The sequence below is a fragment of the Zingiber officinale genome, chromosome 2A (assembly GCF_018446385.1).
Source record: "Zingiber officinale cultivar Zhangliang chromosome 2A, Zo_v1.1, whole genome shotgun sequence".
Lineage (NCBI taxonomy): Eukaryota > Viridiplantae > Streptophyta > Magnoliopsida > Zingiberales > Zingiberaceae > Zingiber > Zingiber officinale.
Genome location: NC_055988.1, coordinates 41,140,802 through 41,165,031, shown reverse-complemented (window position 1 = coordinate 41,165,031; position 24,230 = coordinate 41,140,802). Strand labels below are relative to the sequence as shown.

At 36.9% G+C, this 24,230-nt stretch overlaps 1 protein-coding gene across 1 annotated transcript; it reads right to left on the bottom strand.

The window, feature by feature from the left end:
- Window positions 1-19,056: 19,056 nt before the first annotated feature.
- LOC122039604 (probable carboxylesterase 17) lies at window positions 19,057-20,688 on the bottom strand. The gene has a single exon (XM_042599146.1). It carries the CDS (start codon window positions 20,260-20,262, stop codon window positions 19,219-19,221), a length of 1,044 nt encoding a protein of 347 aa, XP_042455080.1. The 5' UTR covers window positions 20,263-20,688; the 3' UTR covers window positions 19,057-19,218.
- Between the last annotated feature and the right edge of the window lie 3,542 nt (window positions 20,689-24,230).

Genomic DNA, 24,230 nt, shown 5'->3' with positions numbered 1-24,230 from the left:
CTCCTCTTGGGGACATTATCAACCTAGATCACTAGGACACAGTTTCCTTCTATAATCAATAACACACACTATAGGTGATATCATTTCCCAACTTATCGGGCTTATTGATTTATTGAACTAAATCTCACCCATTGATAAATTAAAAAATAAATATCAAATATATGTGCTTGTTATTATATTAGGATTAAGAGCACATACTTCCATAATAACTGAAGTCTTTGTTCCTTTATAAAGTCAGTATAAAAAAAAAGAACCTCTAATGGTCCTACTCAATACACTCTAAGTGTACTAGAGTAATTATATAGTTAAGATAAACTAATACCTAATTACACTACGACCTTCCAATGGTTTGTTCCTTTCCATCTTGGTCGTGAACTACTGTTTATAATTTATAAGGTGCTGATAACATGATCCTCTATGTGTGACACCACACACCATATTATCTACAATATAAATTAATTGAACAACTACATTTATCATAAATGTAGATATTTGACTAATGTGATTCTTATTTCTAGATAAATGTTTATACCAAAAGATAGACTTTTAGTATACACTCTAACAATCTCCCACTTATACTAAAAGACTAAGCTGTATTATCTGTTGTCATACATCTGATTCTCAACCCTTCAACATGACCATCAAAAGCTCTTGCCTTAAAGGCCTTAGTGAAAGGATCTATAGGTCATCATCTGATGCAATCTAGGCAACAACAACTTCTCCTCGTTTAGACAATTTCTTGTATTGGGTGGTACTTGCGCTCTATTATGTTTACTTGCCTTATGGACTCATGGTTTCTTCGAGTTTGTTACTGCACCACTATTATTACAATAAATTGTAATAATATTTGGACAAACCAGAAATCATATCTAAGTCCATCTTTAGGTTACTGAGTCATTCAACTTCTATTACAGCTTCTATATCAATATATGTGCTTGTTATTATATTAGGATTAAGAGCACACACTTCCATAATAACTAAGGTCTAGTTCTTTTATCAAGTCAGTATAAAAAGAACTTACCTAAAATGGTCCTACTCAATACACTTAGAGTGTACTAGTGTAATTTATTTGTCAAGATAAACTAATACCTAATTACACTACGACTATTCCAATGGTTTGTTCCTTTCCATCTTAGTCGTGAGCAACTGTTTATAATTTATAAAGAACCGATAACATGATCTTCTGTGTGTGACACCACACACCATGTTATCTACAATATAAATTAATTGAACAACTACATTAAATATAAATGTAGACATTTGACCAATGTGATTCTTATTTCTAGATAAATATTTATACCAACAGCTAGGCTTTTAGTATACATCCTAACAATCTCCCACTTATACTAAAAGACTAAGCTGCCATATCTGCAGCCATACATTTGATTCCCAATCCTTCAACATGCCCATCAAAAGCTCTTGCCTTAAGGGCCTTAGTGAAAAGATCTTCCCGTTTATCACTTGATGCAATCTAAGCAGCAACAACTTCTCCTCATTATACGATTTCTCGTATTGGGTAGTACTTGCGCTCTATTATATTTACTTACCTTATGGACTTATGGTTTCTCCGAGTTTGCTACTGCATCAAATTATTTTGGGTAAACCAGAAATCATATCTAAGTCTATCTTGAAGTATTTGAGCCATACAGCTTCTATGACTACCTCAGAGGCTGCCATATACTCAGCTTCTATGGTGGAGTCCGAAAAAGCACCTATGCTTATCACTCTTCCATAGTTATGACTTTACCTCCTAAAGTAAACACAAAACCCCAAGGTTGACTTACTATTGTCCCTTTCCGATTGGATGTTAAAATCCATGCAACTCACAGGGAATAAATTATCTGCCTTGTAAGCTAGCATATAATCTCTAGTGCCTCTAAGGTACTTCAATATATGTTTTATCGCAGACCAATGTCTTTGTCCAGAGTTGCTTTGATATCTGTTAACCATGCCCACGGCAAAATAGATATCCAGTCTCGTACACAGCATTGCATACATTAGACTTCCTACAGCCGAAGCATAACGAACTACCTTCATGTTCTTTGATGTCTTCTGAGACATCTCTTTAGATAAAGCTACTCCATGCTGAAAAGGTAAGAAACCTTTCTTGGAGTTTTGCATGCTAAAACGAGCTAGGATAGTATGAAGCTTGGGATAAGCACGACATTCTTTTCTTGTGATCCCTTTGATCCCGAGAATATGTGCGCACTCTCCCAAATCCTTCATATTGAATTGTTTGTACAACCATACCCTTACTTCTGACAACACTTTGATATTGTTTCCAACTACCAAAAATGTTATCTACGTATAGTACAAGAAATACCACCACGTTTCCATCACATTTCTTGTATACACAAAACTCATTCGGTTATAAAATAAATCCATAGGTCTTGATTACTTTATTAAACCGGATGTACCAAGACTTGAAGCTTTACTTCAGTCCATAGACTGTTTGAGCTTACACACAAGATGCTCTTTGCTCTTTGCAATGAACCCTTCTGGTTGCTTTATATGGATGTTTTCTTCAAGATTTCCATTAAGGAAAGCTGTCTTGACATCCACTTACTAAATCTCATAGATAAAAGAATCCGGGTAGACTTAAGCATGGCTACCTGTAAAAAAGTTTCCTTTTTCAACAAGCCTTGCTTTGAAAGTTTCTACCTTCCTGTCTATCCCTCTTTTCCTATTGTAGACTTATTTTTACCCAATGGGTTTTACACCATTTGGTGATTTTATAAGCTTCTAGACTCTATTAGAATACATATATTCTAATTCTGCATTCTTTGAAAATATGTTGCATCTTTATCTTAGAGTGCTTCGTCATATGTCCGGAGATCAGGTTCATGTCCTCCAGGGATCGAGTCCAAAGACTCTCTCAAAACATGAATCTTTTTAGGTTGCCTAACAACCCTCCCACTACGATGAGGTACTTTCTGCAATTGTGTATCCTTTGTGATACGTGTTGCAGTTTCTTGTGATATTTCATCTTGTACAGTTGGCACTAGGTTAAATGTGTCCTTTAATTTCCTTAAGAACAATTTTTACTCATGGGCTTGTGGTTTATAGTCCTTTTCTCAAATCGAGCATTGGTGCCAACAATGACCTTCCGATTTTAAGGACTACAAACCTCTTTTCGTTTTTCTAGGATAACTCACAAACAAGTGAACTCATGTCCAATTTTTCAGTGTCTCTCACGTGCTAGACCACCCAAATCCGAATATGCTTTAGACTAGGCTTACGCCCATTCTGCAATTCTATGGGAGTAGAGAGTTCTGACTTAGAAGGTACTATGTTCACTTCCGTTTCCAATGTATATCCTTAAAACGAATTTGGTAATTTTCTAAATAACTCATCATCGATCTAATTATTTCATAAGAGTCTTATACCTTCTTTCTACTACACCATTCTGTTGAGATATACCAAGTGCAGTTAGTTGGGATTGAATCCCTACTTCTGATAAGTGACTCCTAAATTCTCCCAAGAGGTATTTGCTACTACGATCTCACTGTAGTGTCTCGATATTTTTAGTTTGAAATTTCTCCGCATCAGCCTCGTACTCTTTGAACTAATCAAAGCACTTAGACTTGCGGTGTATCAAGTAAATCTATCTGGGTCTCGAATAGTTGTCTATAAAATAGATGAAATATTCGAAACTACCTCTTGTCTGGATAGTCATAGGACCACACAAATCAGAATGAACCTATTCCATTATATCTTTGGTTCTATATCCCTTAGACTTAAAAGCTTCTCGGTTATTTTTCCTTCCAAGTAAGACTCTCAGGTTGGAAAGATTTCCACTACCAATGAACCCAAGAGTTCATTGATTATTATCCTTTGAATCCTGCTTAAGTTAATACAACCTAGCCTTAGACTGCCAAGGATATGATTGGTTCATTTTTGAAGGTTGCTTTCTCTTATTAAAGTTAGAAGATGTGTTACTAATTTACATTTATTGCATTGTAGGAGTTATTAGATTTATAAATTGTCAACCAACGTACCAGAATAGATATCTTTCCTATTTTCTTGATAACAGCTTTGTTATTAAAATAGACACAATATCTATTCTTTAATAGTTTAGAAACTGCAATCAGGTCCTTTCTAAACTTAATACGTAAAGATAATTTCTAAAATTCATATTTTATTCCTATCATAGGATAAGCATCTCCCACTGCAACAGTTACTACTTTTGTAGCAGTGCCCATGTTGACGGTGACTTCCCCTTCATATAGTTATCGGATTTCCTGGAACCTCTGCAATGAATTGCAGACATGATTAGTGGCTCCCGTATCTACACACCAGGTACCGGTAGATAACACCACTAATCATGTATTAACTAATGAATGAAATACACCTATTTTGTTCTGAGTTTTAAGAGGACAGTCTACCTAAATGTCCAAGTCCTATTTTCAATCATTATAATTGGAACTACTAAGTCTATTCTATAGTATAACAACTAGGAGATTGACAAACATTTTAAATCCTAAGAATCACAAAAATATTTGGTCAAGACCAACACCTTAAAATCCCCATGAATTTTGTATACCACGATAGTGTGGATGTATACAAAATGAAAAATGAGATTTTATCCATTAATTTTATTATCTCGTCAACTTTACTTTATGATGAATAAAATTAATAGTTGATCTATCTTTGATCAAATATTTGGTCAAAACTTTTGAATTTAAAATAACATTGATTCCTCAAACAATATTATTTAAATTCACCAACACCTCAAACTCCGTGAATTTTGCATGCCACGATAGTGTGGACGTATACAAAATTGAACATTTGTAAGAGGAGGATTTTACCCATTAATTATCTTGTCAATAAGTCTTTATGACAAATAAAATTACCTCAAACACCGTGAATTTTGTATGCCACGATAGTGTGGACATATACAAAACCAAACATTTGTTATAGGGGGTTTTCCCATTAATTTTATTTCCTTGTCAAACTGACAAATAAAATTACCTCATACATCATGAATTTTTGTATGCCATGATAGTGTGGACGTATACAAAATCTCAACATTTGTAAGAGGGAGTTTTAATTTTATTATCTTGTCAACCTATCTTTATGACAAATTAATAGTTGGTTTTCTTCGGTCACACAAATAATAGCAGTGACTCCGATGGGGAGGATACTATTAGACGTGCCTAAGTGTATACCATTACTTGACACTAAGTCCATTAATAAGATTATGCTCCTTCCGATGGGGAAGATCACACGCTCTTAATTAATTTCTTATAGTCATCCTAAATGGAAGTTTGATTTAGTGATCCGCAAACAAACTCATCCGATATGGAGGAAGGCACTCAGAGCCAACGCGCAAGTTTGTTTGCATCACTTACAAACCAGTAATAGAGACCGTGGAATTTATTAAAATAAATCCCTCTCCCACTTAGTTATTTGAAGTGAGGAATTTTAAGTTATCCTAGCATACATCTCATGCATACACACACATCACAGTAAATAAAGCAATAAATATGGAAATTATTTTCCAACTATTATGGTATTTTCCATTTACTGTCCTCCATGTGCTCCAACCCTAGCTGCTGCCATCTTTAGCCACCGCCATCGGGTCGAGTTGTCACATCTATCTTGCTTCATATTCCGCTGCGCCTCTGGTGCTCCAAAAGTACCACGCCTCACAAGAATCTGATCTGCGACAAAAATAGAATTTTACATATATCGATCCTATGTTCCACGAGGGAATGTACATGTAATCTAGATCGAAAATAAAATTCTAAAATCCTAGGGCTAATATAGCTCCTGCTGTATTAGTTACATATAATCATGCACACACAAAATAATGCCCTTGACATGTCCAAGGGTCCAATCACACACAACATCTATAAGCCATAATAGTTGGAGCCTGCAACCACAAAGTTAGCACATCCTACTATTATCCTGCCTAAATTATGTATGACATGTACAAAACATAATTTGAAAACCAAACACACAGAGGCAAACCCTAGCTCTGATACCAATTGTTGGTTAGTCCTAAGAAAATCGTACCAGTTCCACTGTACAAAATTTTTTTGTACAAGTGTTGAACCTTTCCTTAAATAACCTATTGTGTTCTTTAGAAGTTAAATTAGGAATCGCAGACGGAACTTAACATCATTGATTCCAAATTTAACTTATCTGTTCTTAATGGTTTAGATTTGAATCGCAAGCGAAACTTAACACTATTGATTCAAATCTACCTAAGTTATTAATTCCATAAATGTTAATTTCCAAAATTGGCTTCCAAGACTACATGGCGAGATACATGACCTTCTTGGATACGGGAGCAACCACCACCACCCAGGCAAAGCCTTTTAAGGAAAGCTGATATTTATTTTCTTAAATAACTCTAGGTTAACCAAAAAGAATAATCGAATCACAAATTCGAAAAAGAAGAAAACATAAACTCGAAAAAAAACTATTTCGAAAACTCTAGAATCATATGCCTCTTGTGTTTGGTATTTCCATAAATAACTATACAAAGAAAACTAGTATGATGCAGAAAATAATTACTAGTTATACCTTTCTTTGTAAGCAAAATAACCTCTTGATTTTCTACCGTTTTCCTCTTCTTATCTCGGACGTTGTGTGGGCAACGATCTTCCGAGACGAAAACCACCAAGCTCCTTCTTCTCCAAGCTAGATTCGGCCACCATTAATTCTCCATGAGAAGTAAAGGTCCGACCACCACCACCAAGCTCCAAGGGATGCAAGAAACAAAGCCTTCGTTCTCTCCTTCTTCTCCTAGCTAGAACCGGCCACCATGGAAAGCTCTTGTGTTGAAGCCGCTAGCCACAAAGGAGGAAGAGAAAAGAAGGAGAAGAGGAGACCCTAGGCGCAGCCACACCAAGGAAGAAAAGAATAGAGTCGTTCGTCATGAAGGCACCTCTACCCCCTCTTTTATAATCCTTGGTCTTGGCAAATAAGGAAATTTTAATAAAAACTTCCTTAATTCTTTTGCCATGAAAAGGAAAATTTAATTAATTAAAAATCAATTTTCTTTTCTCAATTCATATGGCCGGCCACTTTCTCCCCAAAACAAGGAAAGTTTTAATTAAAACTTCCTAATTTGTTTCTGAAAATTTATAAAAATTTCTCGAATAATTTTTCCCTTCATGGTGATTTATAAAAAAGAAATTTTATAAATTAAAATCTTTCTTTTAAACATGTGGATAATTTCTAAAAAAGAAAGTTATCTCTAAAAATTAAAATCTTTTTTCAATCTACAAATAAGGAAAGATATCAAATCTTTTCTTAATATTTTGTAGAAACTAATAAAAGAGAATATTTAATTTTTAAAACTCTTTTTTAAATTATGATCATGGTTAAAAAGGAAAGTTTTCTCAAAATTAAAATCTCCTTTCAATCTACAAATAAGGAAAGATTTCAAATCTTTTCTTAATCTTTTGTAGAAAAGGAAAAATTTAAATTTTAAACTCTCTTTTAAAACAATGATATTCACAAAAGAAATTATTATAATAAAAATCCTTTTTAATATTCTAGTGGTCGGCCACCTAAGCTTGGGACCCAAGCTTTGGCCGGCCACCAACTTAGTTCATCCACTTGGTCTTGGTCGGCCCTAACTTGGGTTCCAAGCTAGCTTGGTCGGCCCCATTAGGATGGGTAAAAAGGTGGGTATGTGGTGGGTATAAATCACTATATACAAGAGGCTACGATAAGGACCGAGAGGAGGAATTGGTTTTGGTCTCCCGATGAAATTAAGCTTCCCGTGTTCGCCCCGAACACACAACTTTACTTCATCAATAATAATTCATACCACTAAAGAATTATTATTGAACTACCGCACCAATCCCAAATTACATTTTTGGGCTCCTTCTTATTATGAGTGTGTTAGTCTCCCTGTGTTTAAGATGTCGAATGTCCACTAATTAAATGAGTTACTGACAACTCATTTAATTAATATCATAGTCCAAGAGGAGTACCACTCAACCTTATCGTCGTGTCGGACTAAGTCCACCTGCAGGATTTAACATGACAATCTTTATGAGCTCCTCTTGGGTACATTATCAACCTAGATCACTAGGACATAGTTTCCTTCTATAATCAACAACACGCACTATAAGTGATATCATTTCTCAACTTATCCGGCTTATTGATTTATCGAACTAAGTCTCACCCATTGATAAATTAAAGAAATAAATATCAAATATATGTGTGTGTTATTATATTAGGATTAAGAGCACACACTTCCATAATAACTAAGGTCTAGTTCTTTTATCAAGTCAGTATAAAAAGAACTTACCCAAAATGGTCCTACTCAATACACTTAGAATGTACTAGTATAATTTATTTGTCAAGATAAACTAATACCTAATTACACTACGACTATTCTAATGGTTTGTTCCTTTCCATCTTAGTCGTGAGCAACTGTTTATAATTTATAAAGAACCGATAACATGATCTTCTGTGTGTGACACCACACACCATGTTATCTACAATATAAATTAATTGAACAACTACATTTATTATAAATGTAGACATTTGACCAATGTGATTCTTATTTCTAGATAAATGTTTATACCAAAAGCTAGGCTTTTAGTATACATCCTAACAATCTCCCACTTATACTAAAAGACTAAGCAGCCATATCTGCTACCATACATCTGATTCCCAACCCTTCAACATGCCCATCAAAAGCTCTTGCCTTAAGGGCCTTAGTGAGAGGATCTTCCCGTTTATCACTTGATGCAATCTAAGCAGCAACAACTTCTCCTCGTTATACAATTTCTCGTATTGGGTAGTACTTGCGCTCTATTATATTTACTTACCTTATGGACTTATGGTTTCTCCGAGTTTGCTACTGCATCAAATTATTTTGGGTAAACCAGAAATCATATCTAAGTCTATCTTGAAGTATTTGAGCCATACAGCTTCTATGACTACCTCAGAGGCTGCCATATACTCAACTTCTATGGTGGAGTCCGAAAAAGCACCTATGCTTATCACTCTTCCATAGTTATGACTTTACCTCCTAAAGTAAACACAAAACCCCAAGGTTGACTTACTATTGTCCGTTTCCGATTGGATGTTAAAATCCATGCAACCCACAGGGAATAAATTATCCGCCTTGTAACTAGCATATAATCTCTAGTGCCTCTAAGGTACTTCAATATATGTTTTATCGCAGACCAATGTCCTTGTCCAGAGTTACTTTGATATCTACTAACCATGCCCACGGTAAAATAGATATCCAGTCTCGTACACAGCATTGCATACATTAGACTTCCTACAGCCGAAGCATAACGAACTACCTTCATGTCCTTTGTTGTCTTCTGAGACATCTCTTTAGATAAACTTACTCCATGCTGAAAAGGTATGAAAACTTTATTGGAATTTTGCATGCTAAAACGAGCTAGGATAGAATGAATCTTGGGATAAGCACAACATTCTTTTCTTGTGATCCTTTTGATCTCGAGAATATGTGCGCACTCTCCCAAATCCTTCATATTGAATTGTTTGTACAACCATACCCTTACTTCTGACAACACTTTGATATTGTTTCCAACTACCAAAAATGTTATCTACATATAGTACAAGAAATACCACCACGTTTCCATCACATTTCTTGTATACACAAAACTCATTCGGTTATAAAATAAATCCATAGGTCTTGATTACTTTATTAAACCGGATGTACCAAGACCTTGAAGCTTTACTTCAGTCCATAAACTATTTGAGCTTACACACAAGATGATCTTTGCACTTTGTAATGAACCCTTCTGGTTGATTTATATGGATGTTTTCTTCAAGACTTCCATTAAGGAAAGCTGTCTTGACATCCACTTGCTAAATCTCATAGATAAAAGAATCCGGAAGACTTAAGCATGGCTACCGGTAAAAAAAGTTTCCTTTTTCAACAAGCCTTGCTTTGAAAGTTTCTACCTTCCTGTCTATCCCTCTTTTCCTATTGTAGACTTATTTTTACCCAATGGCTTTTACACCATTTGGTGATTTTATAAGCTTCCAGACTCTATTAGAATACATATATTCTAATTCTGTATTCTTTGCAAAGATGTTGCATCTTTATCTTGAAGTGCTTCGTCATATGTCCGGAGATCAGGTTCATGTCCTCCAGGGATTGAGTCCAAAGACTCTCCCAAAACATAAATCTTTTTAGGTTGCCTAACAACCCTCCCACTACGACGAGGTACTTTCTGTAATTGTGTATCATTTGTGATACGTGTTGTAGTTTCTTGTGATATTTCATCTTGTACAGTTGGTACTAGGTTAAACGTGTCTTTTAATTTCCTTAAGAGCAATTTTTACTCATGGGCTTGTGGTTTATAATTTAGTCCTTTTCTCAAATCGAGCATTGGTGCCAACAATGACCTTCCGATTTTAAGGACTACAAACCTCTTTTCATTTTTCTAGGATAACTCACAAACAAGTGAACTCATGTCCAATTTTTCAGTGTCTCTCACGTGCTAGACCACCCAAATCCGAATATGCTTTAGACTAGGCTTACGCCCATTCTGTAATTCTATGGGAGTAGAGAGTTCTGACTTAGAAGGTACTATGTTCATTTCCGTTTCCAGTGTATATCCTTAAAACGAATTTGGTAATTTTCTAAATAACTCATCATCGATCTAATTATTTCATAAGAGTCTTATACCTTCTTTCTACTACACCATTCTGTTGAGATGTACCAAGTGCAGTTAGTTGGGATTGAATCCCTACTTCTGATAAGTGACTCCTAAATTCTCCCAAGAGGTATTTTCTACTACGATCTCACTGTAGTGTCTCGATATTTTTATTTTGACATTTCTCCGCATCAACCTCGTACTATTTGAACTAATCAAAGCACTTAGACTTACGGTGTATCAAGTAAATCTATCTGTATCTCGAATAGTTGTCTATAAAATAGATGAAATATTCAAAACTACCTCTTGTCTGGATAGTCATAGGACCACACAAATCAGAATGAACCAATTCCATTATATCTTTGGCTCCATATCCCTAAGACTTAAAAGCTTATCGGTTATTTTTCCGTCCAAGTAAGACTCTCAGGTTGGAAAGATTTCCACTACCAATGAACCCATGAGTTCATTGATTATTATCCTTTGAATCTTACTCAAGTTAATACAACCTAGCCTTAGACTGCCAAGGATATGATTGGTTCATTTTTGAAGGTTGCTTTCTCTTATTAAAGTTAGAAGATGTGTTACTAATTTCCATTTATTGCATTGTAGGAGTTATTAGATTTATAAATTGTCAACCAACGTATCAGAACAGATATCTTTCCTATTTTCTTGATAACAACTTTGTTATCAAAATAGACACAATATCTATTCTTTAATAGTTTAGAAACTGCAATTAGGTCCTTTGTAAACTTAGTACGTAAAGGTAATTTATAAAATCCATATTTTATTCCTATCATAGGATAAGCATCTCCCACTACAACAGTTACTACTTTTGCAGCAGTGCCCATGTAGACAGTGACTTCCCCTTCATATAGTTATCGGGTTTCCTGGAGCCTCTGCAATGAATTGCAGACATGATCAGTGGCTCTCGTATCTACACACCAGGTACCGGTAGATAATACCACTAATCATATATTAACTAATGAATGAAAACACCTATTTTGTTCTTAGTTTTAAGAGGACTGTCTACCTAAATATCCAAGTCCTATTTTCAATCATTATAATTGGGACTACTAAGTCTATTCTATAGTATAACAACTAGGAGATTGACAAACATTTTAAATCCTAAGAATCACAAAAATATTTGGTCAAGACCAACACCTTAAAATCCCCATGAATTTTGTATGCCACGATAGTGTGGACGTATACAAAATCAAAAAGGAGATTTTATCCATTAATTTTATTATCTCGTCAACTTTACTTTATGATGAATAAAATTAATAGTTGATCTATCTTTGATCAAATATTTGGTCAGAACTTTTGAATTTAAAATAACATTGATTCCTCAAACAATATTATTTAAATTCAACAACACCTCAAACACCATGAATTTTGCATGCCACGATAGTGTGGACGTATACAAAATTGAACATTTGTAAGAGGAGGGTTTTACCCATTAATTATCTTGTTAATAAGTCTTTATGACAAATAAAATTACCTAAAACACCGTGAATTTTGTATGCCACGATAGTGTGGACGTATACAAAACCAAACATTTGTTAGAGGGGGTTTTCCCATTAATTTTATTTCCTTGTCAAACTGACAAATAAAATTAACTCATACATCATGAATTTTTGTATGCCACGATAGTGTGAACGTATACAAAATCTCAACATTTGTTAGTGGTGGTTTTAATTTTATTATCTTGACAACCTATCTTTATGACAAATTAATAGTTGGTTTTCTTCGGTCACACAAATAATAGTAGTGACTCCGATGGGGAGGACACTATTAGACGTGCGTAAGTGTATACCATTACTTGACACTAAGTCCATTAATAAGATTATGCTCCTTCCGATGGGGAAAATCACACACTCTTAATTAATTTCTTATAGTCATCCTAAATGGAAGTTTGATCTAGTGATCCGCAAACAAACTCATCCGATATGGAGGAAGGCACTCAGAGCCAATGCGCAAGTTTGTTTGCATTACTTACAAACTAGTAATGGAGACCGTGGAATTTATTAAAATAAATCTCTCTCCCACTTAGTTATTTAAAGTGAAGAATTTTTAGTTATCCTAGCATACATCTCATGCATACACACACATCACAGTAAATAAAGCAATAAATATGGAAATTATTTTCCAACTATTATGGCATTTTCCTGTTACTGTCCTCCATGTGCTCCAACCCTAGCTGCTACCATCTTTAGCCACCGCTATCGGGTCGAGTTGTCGCATCCACCTTACTTCTTATTCCGCTGCGTCTCTGGTGCTCCAAAAGTACCACGCCTCATAAGAATCCGATCCGCGACAAAAATAGAATTTTACATATATCGATCCTATAGAATTTTCCAACTTTTGGGTTCATTGGTAGTGGAAATCATTCCAACCTGAGAGTCTTACTTGGAAGGAAAAATAATCGAGAATATTTTAAGTCTTAGGGATATGGAGCCAAAGATATAATGGAATTGGTTCATTCTGATTTGTGTGGTCCTATGACTATCCAGACAAGAGGTAGTTTCGAATATTTTGTCTTTTTTATAGACAACTATTCGAGACACAAATAGATTTACTTGATACACCGCAAGTCTAAGTGCTTTGATTAGTTCAAAGAGTACGAGGCTGATGCGGAGAAATGTCAAACTAAAAATATTGAGACGCTACAGTGAGATCGTAGTAGCAAATACCTCTTGGGAGAATTTAGGAGTCACTTATCAGAAGTAGGGATTCAATCCCAACTAACTGCACTTGGTACATCCCAACAGAATGGTGTAGTAGAAAGAAGGTATAAGGTTCTTATGGAATAATTAGATCGATGATGAGTTATTTAGAAAATTACCAAATTCATTTTAAGGATATACACTGGAAACAGAAGTGAGCATAGTACCTTCTAAGTCAGAACTCTCTACTCCCACAAAATTGTAGAATGGGTGTAAGCCTAGTCTAAAGTATATTCGGATTTGGGTGGTCTAGCACGTGAGAGACACTGAAAAATTGGACATGAGTTCACTTGTTTGTGAGTTATCCTAGAAAAACGAAAAGAGGTTTGTAGTCCTTAAAATCGGAAGGTCATTGTTGGCACCAATACTCGATTTGAGAAAAGGACTATACTATAAACCACAAGCCCATGAGTAAAAATTATTCTTAAGGAAATTAAAGGACACGTCTAACCTAGTACCAACTGTACAAGATGAAATATCACAAGAAACTGTAACACGTATCACAAATGATACACAATTGCAGAAAGTACCTCGTCGTAGTGGGAGGGTTGTTAGGCAACCTAAAAAGATTCATGTTTTGGGAGAGTCTTTGGACTCGATCCCTGGAGGACATGAACTTGATCTCCGGACATATGACGAAGCACTCCAAGAAAAAGATGCAACATCTTTGCAAAGAATATAGAATTAGAATATATGTATTCTAATAGAGTCTGGAAGCTTATAAAATCACCAAATGGTGTAAAAGCCATTGGGTAAAAATAAGTCTATAATAGGAAAAGTGGGATAGACAGGAAGATAGAAACTTTCATAGCAAGGTTTGTTGAAAAAAGAATCTTTTTTATCGGTAGCCATGCTTAAGTCTACCGGTTTCTTTTATCTATGAGATTTAGCAAGTGGATGTCAAGACAGCTTTCCTTAATGGAAGTCTTGAAAAAAACATCCATATAAAGTAACCAGAAGGGTTCATTGCAAAGAGCAAAGAGCATCTTGTGTGTAAGCTCAAATAGTCTATGGACTGAAGTAAAGCTTCAAGGTCTTGGTACATCCGGTTTAATAAAGTAATCAAGACCTACAGATTTATTTTATAACCGAATGAGTTTTGTATATACAAGAAATGTGATGGAAACGTGGTGGTATTTCTTGTACTATACGTAGATAACATTTTTGGTAGTTGGAAACAATATCAAAGTGTTGTCAGAAGTAAGGGTATGGTTGTCCAAACAATTCAATATGAAGGATTTGGAAGAGTGCGCACATATTCTCGGGATCAAAGGGATCACAAGAAAAGAATGTTGTGCTTATCCCAAGATTCATACTATCCTAGCTCGTTTTAGCATGCAAAACTCTAAGAAAAGTTTCTTACCTTTTCAGCATGGAGTAGCTTTATCTAAAGAGATGCCTCAGAAGACATCAAAGGACATGAAGGTAGTTCGTTATGCTTCGGCTGTAGGAAGTCTAATGTATGCAATGCTGTGTACGAGACTGGATATCTATTTTACCGTGGGCATGGTTAGAAGATATCAAAACAACTCTGGACAAGGACATTGGTCTGCGATAAAACATATATTGAAGTACCTTAGAGGCACTAGAGATTATATGCTAGCTTACAAGGCAGATAATTTGTTCCTTGTGGGTTGCATGAATTTTAACATCCAATCGGAAAGGGACAATAGTAAGTCAACCTCGGGGTTTTGTGTTTATTTTAGGAGGTAACGTCATAACTATGGAAGAGTGATAAGCATAGGTGCTTTTTCGGACTCCACTATAGAAGCTGAGTATATGGCAGCCTCTGAGGTAGTCATAGAAGCTGAGTATATGGCAGCCTTTGAGGTAGTCATAGAAGCTGTATGTCTCAGATACTTCAAGATAGACTTAGATATGATTTCTGATTTGCCTAAAATAATTTGGTGCAGTAACAAACTCGAAGAAACCATAAGTCCATAAGGCATGTAAACACAATAGAGCTCAAGTACTACCCAATATGAGAAATCGTATAATGAGGAGAAGTTGTTGCTGCTTAGATTGCATCAAGTGATAAACTGGAAGATCCTTTCTCTAAGGCCCTTAAGGCAAGAGCTTTTGATGGGCATGTTGAAGGGTTGGGAATCAGATGTATGGCAGCAGATATGGCAGCTTAGTCTTTTAGTATAAGTGGGAGATTGTTAGGATGTATACTAAAAGCCTAGCTTTTAATATAAACATTTATCTAGAAATAATAATCACATTGGTCAAATGTCTACATTTATAATAAATGTAGTTGTTCAATTAATTTATATTGTAGATAACATGGTGTGTGGTGTCACACATAGAAGATCATGTTATCGGTTCTTTATAAATTATAAACAGTTGCTCACGACTAAGATGGAAAGTAACAAACCATTAGAATAGTCATAGTGTAATTAGGTATTAGTTTATCTTGACAAATAAATTACACTAGTACATTCTAAGTGTATTGAGTAGGACCATTTTAGGTATGTTCTTTTTATACTGACTTGATAAAAGAACTAGACCTTAGTTATTATGGAAGTGTGTGCTATTAATCCTAATATAATAACAAGCACATATATTTGATATTTATTTCTTTAATTTATCAATGGGTGAGATTTAGTTCGATAAATCAATAAGCCCGATAAGTTGGGAAATGATATCACTTATAGTGTGTGTTGTTGATTATAGAAGGAAACTGTGTCCTAGTGATCTAGGTTGATAATGTCCCCAAGAGGAGCTCATAAAGATTGGCATGTTAAACCCTGCAGGTGGACTTAGTCCGACACGACGATAAGGTTGAGTGGTACTTCTCTTGGACTATGATATTAATTAAATGAGTTGTCAGTAACTCATTTAATTAGTGAACATTCGACATCTTAAACATAGGGAGACTAATACACTCATAATAAGAAGGAGCCCAAAAATGTAATTTGGGATTGGTGCGGTAGTTCAATAATAATTCTTTAGTGGTATGAATTATTATTGATGAAGTTAAGTTGTGTGTTCGGGGCGAACACGGGAAGCTTAATTTCATCGGGAGACCAAAACCAATTCCTCCTCTCGGTCCCTATCGTAGCCTCTTGTATATAGAGATTTATACCCACCACATACCCACCTTCTTACGCATCCTAATGGGGCCGACCAAGCTAGCTTGGAACCCAAGCTAGGGCCGGCCAAGACCAAGTGGATGAGCCAAGTTAGTGGCCGGCCAAAGCTTGGGTCCCAAGCTTAGGTGGCCGGCCACTAGAATATTAAAAATGATTTTTATTAAAATAATTTCTTATGTGGATATCATGGTTTTAAAAGAGAGTTTAAAATTTAAATTTTTCCTTTTCTACAAAAGATTAAGAAAAGATTTGAAATCTTTCCTTATTTGTAGATTGAAAGGAGATTTTAATTTTGAGAAAACTTTCCTTTTTAACCATGATCATAATTTAAAAAAGAGTTTTAAAAATTAAATATTCTCTTTTATTAGTTTCTACAAAAGATTAAGAAAAGATTTGATATCTTTCCTTATTTGTACATTGAAAAGAGATTTTATTTTTAGAGATAACTTTCCTTTTTGGAAATTATCCACATGTTTAAAAGAAAGATTTTAATTTATAAAATTTCTTTTTTATAAATCACCATGAAGGGAAAAATTATTGGAGAAATTTTTATAAATTTTCGGAAACAAATTAGGAAGTTTTAATTAAAACTTTCCTTGTTTTGGGGAAAAAGTGGCCAGCCATATGAATTGAGAAAAGAAAATTAATTTTTAATTAATTAAATTTTCCTTTTCATGGCAAAAGAATTAAGGAAGTTTTTATTAAAATTTCCTTATTTGCCAAGACCAAAGATTATAAAAGAGGGGGTAGAGGTGCCTTCATGGCGAACGACTCTATTCTTTTCTTCCTTGGTGTGGCCGGCCTTAGGGTCTCCTCTTCTCCTTCTTTTCTCTTCCTCCTTTATGGCCGACGACTTCAACACAAGAGCTTTCCATGGTGGCCGGTTCTAGCTAGGAGAAGAAGGAGAGAAAGAAGGCTTTGTTTTTTGCATCCCTTGGAGCTTGGCGGTGGTGGCCGTACCTTTACTTCTCATGGAGAATTAATGGTGGCCGAATCTAGCTTGGAGAAGAAGGAGCTTGGTGGTTCTCGTCTCGGAAGATCGTTGCCCACACAACGTCCGATATAAGAAGAGAAATATGGTAAAAGATTAAGAGGTTATTTTGCTTACAAAGAAAGGTATAACTAGTAATTGTTTTCCGCATCATACTAGTTTTCTTTGTATAGTTATTTATGGAAATACCAAACACAAGAGGCATATGATTCTAGAGTTTTCAAAATAGTTTTTTTTCGAGTTTGTGTTTTCTTCTTTTTCGAATTTGTGATTCGATTGTTCTTTTTGGTTAACCAAGAGTTATTTAAGGAAATAAATATTAGCTTTCCTTAAAAGACTTTGTCCTAGAAGCCAATTTTGGAAATCAATATTTATGGAATTAATAACTTAGGTAGATTTGAATCAATAGTGTTAAGTTCCGCTTGCGATTCAAATCTAAACTATTAAGAACAGATAAGTTAAATTTGGAATCAATGATGTTATGTTCCGTCTGCGATTCCTAATTTAACTTTTAAAGAACACAATAGGTTATTTAAGGAAAGGTTCGACACTTGTACAAAAAATTTTTGTACAGTGGAACCGGTACGATTTTCTTAGGACTAACCAACACTGAGATAGATCAGTGCTGAGACTAACCGATTGTATGTTGGGAGTCTTGCTCTTGGAGAGTGGAGAGCTAAGTTTCTTAAGTTCGACCAATGTTGAGACCGACCGGCTGTATACTAGGAGCTTTGCTCTTAGAGAGTAGGGAGCTGAACCCTAAAGGTTTGACCGAATGTATGCTGGGAGCTTTGCATTTAATGAGTAGAGAGTTGAGACCCGAAGGTTTGACTAGTATTGAGGCCGATCGGATGTATGCTGGGAGTTTGAACTCTAAGAAGTGGGGAATTAAGAACCCTTAGGTGAGTGGTCAGTTCGGCTATGTGCACTGACCTTGATCGTCATCTTATTTTGTCTTTAACTGTCATATTCTCTTAACCCACACTACTTTCGGAGCCATCCATAGTATGCCATATCAACATGCTTGTATTTTTTATGAAGTCGGTGATACTAGACCATTTAGAATGAACAAATTTCAAGACATATGCTTACAATTTTAGAACAGGGAGAAAGGGCTTTTTTTTCTTTATAGAGAGAAAATTAAAGGAGCGAGAAGCTTTTAGTGACTCCACACCTTCACTCGGCAGTCGAGCTGTTCATTTACTTGGGAAGTTCTTCAAGCTAACCCTCATTTTGTCATCTCAATCTTGTCCCTCGACATCGACCTCGACCTCGACCTAACTCCTCTAACTTAGTCCTACAAAAGCTACTCTGACGATGCAATCTGAACAAGTTAGCGTAGTATTACTTGTCCCAGCCTATGAAGGTTAGGCTGAACTCCTTTCCCTCCTTTTTCCCTTCCTTTAGAAGATGTTAAAAAATATTTGCTTAAAAGGAAAGAAGATGATCAGGCTAGGAATGCCAAACAATCACCAAGTAGTTAGTTGCCCCTACGATCACAAAAACACTAGCATATGGTAGAAAAAACAGAGGAATGATCATAACAAAGGAAAATCAGAGACATGAAATCAAAGATGCTGTGGCTAGTGCTTGCGGCTGTTCTCATGCATACGTACAAAGTCAAGTGAGGGGCATATGTATGATAAATGTGTTCCAAAGAGTAAGATACATTCCAATAACCAAAAGCTTGCATATTTTCAGATGCCCCAAATGAGAGGGATTAGATAAACATCCAACATCTGTAGGCCTTGGTCAATACTAGATATATCAATTCTATTAGACGAACCTTACTATTAATTTTATCTAATGTTGGTAATGAAGGCTTTGATGTGGATTAACATCTCGTTCGTCCGGACTCGAGACATGTGGTAATTATGGAGGATCTGGAAAGCGTGGCCAACGCCGGAGTAGGTCTTATGCTCCACGCCTTTGCCGGCGTTCCGCAAGGCCTTGCAGAACGCCAAGTTCCTATCCCTCAGTATGTCCAACTCGGAGACGCAGACCAGCAGAGGCGGCAGGCGCATGCCCTCCAACGGGGGTGCGCCCTTCGCCAGCGGGTTGCACCATGGGTGGTCCTGGTTCGCTCCCGGAGGTAGCGCCATCCGCCAGTAGCAGTCCGATGCCGCAAGGCTCAGCGCTGACCTATCCGCCGCCTGCGCTAGGTTCTTCTCCGACCAAGTCCGTTCCACACCGCCGAAGAAAGGCTGAATCAGGATCACGCCCTTGAGGCAAGCCGGCCGTAGCGCCGCCGCTGCCTCCGCCCCCACGGCTGCCGCCACGTGGTATGCGATGGCTGCGCCGGCGCTGTCCCCGGCAAGGAACACGCGGCCGAAGTCGAAGCGGACGCCGGCCGCTTGCTGCCTCACCCAGCGCAGTGCTGCGAGGCCGTCCTCCAAGGCCGCAGGGAGGCGGTGCTCGGGCGCGAGGCGGTAATTAATGGAGAGCACCGAGCAGGCTGCGTGAGAGGTCAGGCGGGCAAGGAACTCGTGGTAGCAGCGCCAGGCGGGGGAGCCGACGCAGAAGCCGCCGCCGTGGAAGTAAACGAGAAGAGGGAACCTCTGATGGCGGTGGACAGGCATGTGGAGGCGGGCCCAGAGGTCGGTGGAAGAACCGGCGAGGGCGACGTCCTCGCTCGTCACGCCGGGCTCGCAGGCCCAAGTGCATGGGACATGGGGCACAGCAGGGAGGCGTTCGACGTAGCCGTCCTTGTAGACCTTGATGAGCCCCTCGATCTCCTCCAGGACAGCGCCATGGCCGGCGTCCTTGCTCATTTGGACGTTAGTATTGATCCTTCGGTCTCCGATCAGCTGCTGGGGAACGGCGCCCATCCTTCTCCTCCTCATACAAAGTTGCGTGCCTTTCTAACTCGCTAATCCGCCGATATATTCTCTATCTATCCACCACTGGAGGCTTCTTATAGTTGTAGAGCGAGCAAAAACATCTTTATCGCCTGCAAAGTAGGTTCTTTTCGATGGGCAAAAGTGGGGTAGGGGCCGCCCCTATTCGGCCTCCCCATCCAGCGGATGAACGCCTTAACGCCGATTTCGAAGTGCCAACCGTTTCCGGTCACTGCGAGATTTGATAGCCAAGGAGCCGGACCGTGGCCTAAGCATGGGAACGTGTCTAGTATATATGACTCCCACCCATGTGACGATCGTAGCTCAACTTGAAGTCCGGCTGTGTCCGAACTCCGCAAGATACTCGGACCTATAGTACAGAACCGGCACCAGGCAATTCAGATCTTTAACCTCATTCAGTGACCTCGGTATCGATCTTTATTTTCAGCTCGATAAAAGCAAAATTACTAGAGATTCCAAAATCCTACTCGCAGATCATCTTCTTCCCCTTTGAAGCGGTAGAGAGCGGACTGTCAAATGATATGGTATTAAAGTTGACATGAGTGAAGAACTCCAGAAATTATCGGTAAACAATAGCAGAAGGAGAACTGAAATCGTCAACAAATAGATCAGGAAGAGAGTCTTTAGTACAACTACTTTGTCAATCAAGTCAGAAAATGATGATGACAAAACGGTTGCGCATAATAGAAAAAGATAGAAAAAGTTAGAAAAAGATCTAATTATATGTGCACACATCTATACCAGTGAAAAAAATTCCGCTTTTATAATCCCTCTCACAATCCTCACATGTGAAAGAGCTCTCACTCAAATTCCAAAGAAAGGAGATCCACCTTCTTTCCAGAAATCCTAGAAAGAAAAGTGAGGGATGTCCTCTCTCTTTCCCCTCTGGCCAAGAGAGCTTTACGCCAAGGAACTAGCTTCAATGGGTGAGGGGATCTCCCCCTCCCCCATCGGCCATACTACCTCACCGACAACGGTAGAAGGCGGATGAGGGTTGTGGATGTTGGAAATTTTAGATCGTAAAAATTACTTTTTCGCGTTACGGAAATCCCAATTTCCATGTCACCGGATCTGTGCGAAGTAAAATAATTTTCGAAAAACATTACGAGTACGAGTTTCTTATGCTAGTTCTAAACTAGATCTACATGTTAAGAGATTACCCTCCATGCGATGTCGTTCGAAATCCCGCTCGTCCAACGGTTCACCGGATCTCGAGATCGTCAAGTGTACGATCATCTAGAAGTATCCACACGAACTAACTAGGTGGAGAAGACCAAACAAAGGTGTGCTAGCACCTTAAATGGTTCGGCCAAGGAGGAGGAGAGGGAGAGCAAGAAGAGACACTACAACAAAAATCCTTATAGACATCGGTTTTCCACCGGTGTCTATTTCATTTTCGACCGATGTTTATGAAGCCGATGTTAAAAGTCTGTCATTTTAGACATCGGGTTAAAACCGGTGTAGTATCACTTAACGATACCGGTCTTCGAATCGGTTATTAACCGGTGCAGTATCACTTAACGACACCGTTTCATCAACGATGGAAAACCGATGTAATATTGTATGTTAATAACATCAGTTTTGGCAGTGGTAAATAACCGATGTAATATTAGTTAATAACACCGATTTTGCAGCGGTGGAAAACCGATGTAATATGTATATTTTTTAACAGCACAAATTTGATTTCCGAAACAATGAAAAACTGACAATAATAAAAAAAAAATACACAAATATTCATAAATTATACAAATATTCTTCATTCAACAATATCCATAAAATACACAAATATTCACAAATTATATAAATAATCTTCTTACAACAGTATCCATAAAATACCCAAACATTCTTTTTACATCAAAAGCTAGCTAATAGATATCAAAATCAAGGTAGAACATTCTTTTAACACATCAAGGTAGAACCGCACTTCAAATGTAATCTAGCATGCATTCAGCCCACTCGAACCGCACTTCATCAATTTCAACTCTGGAGTACTTGAGATTTGTAAACTGTAAAAACACATAAATAATATATTAGTAAACCAAGACCAAAGATCATAGTTGAAAATGCAATAAGAGCACCAGGTAACAAGATGACTAATTGGAATGCTTAAAAAGATAAATATTCATCAATTATCTCAACCACATCATATAGTGATAGATCTATGAATAGGTTCAAATCTAACCCTTGCATCCTTTTGGGAGGCAATCTAATTTGATAAACGAGCAAAAAGATGATTTACTCAAAAGTAGTTTGCATTTGTAAAAAACAATATCACTTCTGATACTTTATTTTGTACATTTTATCAGTTAAAAGGAAAAAAGTACACTTACCATATTGAACACAAAGGGGCCTCTTTACCTGGAGACAAATTCATGTTCAGAAACAGCTACTGAGACAAATCAAATTAATAGATGTGTAAATATTAGTGGAACTGTTTCTTTCATTTTCGGTTACCTGTTTCAAGATCATGCCAAGGATGGGCAGCCACTGATCTCTTGGACAATGATGACAATATCCTTTCATTCAACTTTGGAGCTGCAACGTTCTCCTGTTGTCCGCTCATATTTCTACATACATAACAACATAATAAGGAGTATTTGAGGAGATGGCAAGAGTTTATTGATAACAAAAGTCCAAGGTAACTCATGATCCATGAAAAAAATATATAGAGAGAAAACAACAAACTAGCAATCTGAAAGTTTTGCGCCTTGGCATTATCAGAATGAAAGTTTAGTAATATGATAGCTGACGTCAAACAGAGTTGCAAATCCAAAAGATGGCCATTTGTTCCCCTATTATGGAAGTTAATTAGCAATTGAACTTGTATCCAACAAATTAAAGAATGAAAAATTACTGGATAAGTTGGAAAATATGTTATTGTTTCATTTTTATGCTCGCATAATCATTGTGGTACTAATGAACCGTATACAAATTACAGGGCACTAATTGGATAATCAACCAACTGCTTGCATTTAAAGCAATGTAGAAGGTTTCATCACTTAACAAGACCTCATAAAAACAAGTCCTTCATCAAGTTCACCAGCATTACTATAGTAGATCGATAATTCACGAATAGTTTAATGATTTCAATGCAAGTAAATGATCAAAATCAAGACTAAAAGAGATTAAAGCAGGAACCGGAACCGAGAGTGCGATGCTTTTACCTTGACGAAGGAATCGGAAGCGATGAGGGCGTAGTGATCGTGATCGGAAAGAGAGAGATCGTCGCGATCTTCAGACACGGATGCGGTAGAGGACGAGGCTCCGAGGGAGTATTTATAGGATGGAATAGTTTAATGAATATCTAATTTTCTCAATACGTATATATAACAATTGTACCCTTAATCAATTAAAACAAGTTCACAGTCATAAACAAACAAATCATAAAGCACCAAACATATAACAACAATAGAATACGACGACCAACAAAAACAATCAATCTAGAAAAAATATTCTAACTGTATTAAAATTAAAATAAACTGGAATTGAATAAGAAGAAGAGATCAGGCACACCTTTGCTAGCAATCTCATCGACATGGTTATCTTGACCTTTGCTCTTGATGTTGAACCATTTTTTAACAAAGGCCTTGGACCAAGACAGCTGCTCCCAAGAAACTGAGGGAACAAAGCATGCCCAAATCAACCATCTTAGAGATGAAGAAACCAGAACTAAAGAAGAGAAATATATTATTTTTTCATCTTGCAAAAAAAAACCTTGCTTTTCTTTGGATCATCATCTCTCATCGTTGCAGCACTCCTTCATGCAGTGACTGTAAGTTAGCTCGCCAAACACTCCCAAGGCTATACTATAAAAGATATTTGGCGAGAAGTAACCATAAAAGATATTTCAAATTTAATCAATAATGTAATTCTCTTACCCAGTTTAATCAATAATTTAATCAATAATTTAATCAATAATGTAATTTAATCAATAATCTTTGGACCAGTATGGC